The sequence below is a fragment of the Phaseolus vulgaris genome, chromosome 3, assembly GCF_000499845.2.
Source record: "Phaseolus vulgaris cultivar G19833 chromosome 3, P. vulgaris v2.0, whole genome shotgun sequence".
Lineage (NCBI taxonomy): Eukaryota > Viridiplantae > Streptophyta > Magnoliopsida > Fabales > Fabaceae > Phaseolus > Phaseolus vulgaris.
Window position 1 is genome coordinate 32,571,918 of NC_023757.2, and position 2,193 is coordinate 32,574,110.

General features: G+C 36.1%; 1 protein-coding gene across 1 annotated transcript; it reads left to right on the plus strand.

Annotated features, from left to right (window-relative positions):
- On the plus strand, window positions 1-1,788 carry LOC137805561 (uncharacterized). Its single transcript, XM_068605506.1, has 2 exons — window positions 1-850; window positions 1,229-1,788. The coding sequence occupies exons 1-2, from the start codon at window positions 1-3 to the stop codon at window positions 1,786-1,788; spliced, it is 1,410 nt and encodes a 469-aa protein (XP_068461607.1).
- Window positions 1,789-2,193: the final 405 nt, after the last annotated feature.

Consider the following 2,193-nt stretch of genomic DNA (forward strand, 5'->3'; position numbering starts at 1 on the left):
ATGGATCGAAGTTGGATGTGTGAACGACTTGATCCTTCAAGAAGACTTTGCAAACAATTCATTATTGGAGTGAGTGAATTTGTTTCAAAGGCAATGGATCAAACTTTTTATACTTTAGAAGGAAAGATAAGGTCTCCTTGCATTAAGTGTGTCTGTGAGAAAATTCTTCCACCATCTCATGTGAGGGCTCATTTGCTACAATATGGTTTCAAACCTAACTACAAAGTTTGGGTTCAACATGGAGAAGAGATGTCAAGTGAAGACAATGCTGGTTATGCATCCAGTGGCCATGGAAGAATGAAACCTGTTGATAACATTGGTTCAATGACCAATATGGTGTATGATGCATACATGCAAGAAACAAACATAACAAGTCATTATGGTCACATGGACAACGAAGATGAATATGTAGAAGAGTCACCTAATGCGGAAGCCCAAAGGTTTTATGATATGTTAGCAACTGCAAATGAACCGATTTATGATGGTGCCACTGAGTCAAAATTATCAATACCCATCAGACTACTAGCAGCTAGAACGAATTGGCATACACCTGAAAAATGTTTAGACCATTTCATAAAATTGTTAGTTGATGTAGCTCCCAAAGATAATTGCATACCAAAATACTATTATGAAGCTAAAAAAATTGTGTCAAGTCTTGGATTGAAAGCCCAAAAAATTGATTGTTGTGAAGTTGGATGCATGTTATATTACAAGGATGACAACCATTTAACTGAATGCAAATTTTGTCATCTTCCTCGATATTTTCCTCCTAAGGGTGACAAGGGAAGATACAAACAAATTCCAAGGAAGAGAATGTTTATTCGCCAATCATCTAAAGATTACAAAGACTGTATGCATCAGTAGAATCTGCTAAGCAAATGAGATGGCATTTTGAAAAGAAAAAAAAAAGATGGCATACCGCGACATTCATGTGATGGGGAAGCTTGGAAGAACTTTGATAAGATATATCCGAATTTTGCTATTGACCCACGACATGTGAGACTTGATTTATGTTCCGATGGGTTCACTCCTTATGTCCAAGCTTCAACATCCCCATATTCTTGTTGGCCTGTATTTCTTACTCCTTATAATTTGCCCCCTGAAATGTGTATGACCAAACCATACATGTTTCAAACTTGTCTCATATATGGCCCAAGTAACCCAACTAAAAAAATAGATGTCTACTTGCAACCTCTTATTGATGATCTTAACCAATTGTGGAATGAAGGTGTAATGACATATGACATCTCTACAAGAGAAAACTTTGTCATGCGAGCTTGCTTGATGTGGACAATCAATGATTTTTCAGCTTATGGCATGTTGTCAGGATGGGAGACTAAAGGGAAATTAGCATGTCCTCATTATATGGAGGACACAAAAGCTTTTACATTACCACATGGTGGTAAAAGTAGTTGGTTTGACTATCATCGTCGATTCTTGTCTACCGATCATCTATTTAGGAGAAGCAAGAGTAGATTTACGAAAAACAGGATTGAGTTGGATGGGCCTCCTAATTTCCTAAATGGAGAGCAATTGTGGGAATTTATTCGAGACTTTCCAAAGGTGACTGATGGTCCATTTGATACCTTATTAGGGTATGGACAATATCATAATTGGACAAAAAGATCAATCTTTTGGGATCTGCCATATTGGAAACACAATTTGATAAGACACAATCTTGATGTCATGCACATTGAAAATAACTTTTTTGATAATGTCTTCAATACTGTGATGGATGTCAAGGATAAAACAAAGGACAATCACAAGGCAAGAATGGATGTTGCTTAATTTTGTGGACGTGGTGACTTGGAATTGGTTCAATTACAAAATGGGAAGTTAGGAAAGCCAAAGGCAAACTACACTTTCACAAAAAAAGATGCAAAATCAATTTATAAATGGATTACGGAATTAAAAATGGCTGATGGATATGCCTCTAACATTGCCAGGTGTGCAAACATTGATAAAGGGAGTATGCATAGTATGAAAAGTCATGATTGTCATGTCTTCATGGAGTGTTTACTACCAATTACATTTCGTTCATTACCAGAATTTGTTTGGAATGCGATAGCTGAAATAAGTCGATTTTTCAGAGATTTATGTTGTAACTCTTTGAGGATGGATGATTTAATTTGAATGAAGTTTAGATGTGGCTGAAACATTAGTGATTGATGTTATAAAATGATCAAAAAGTTT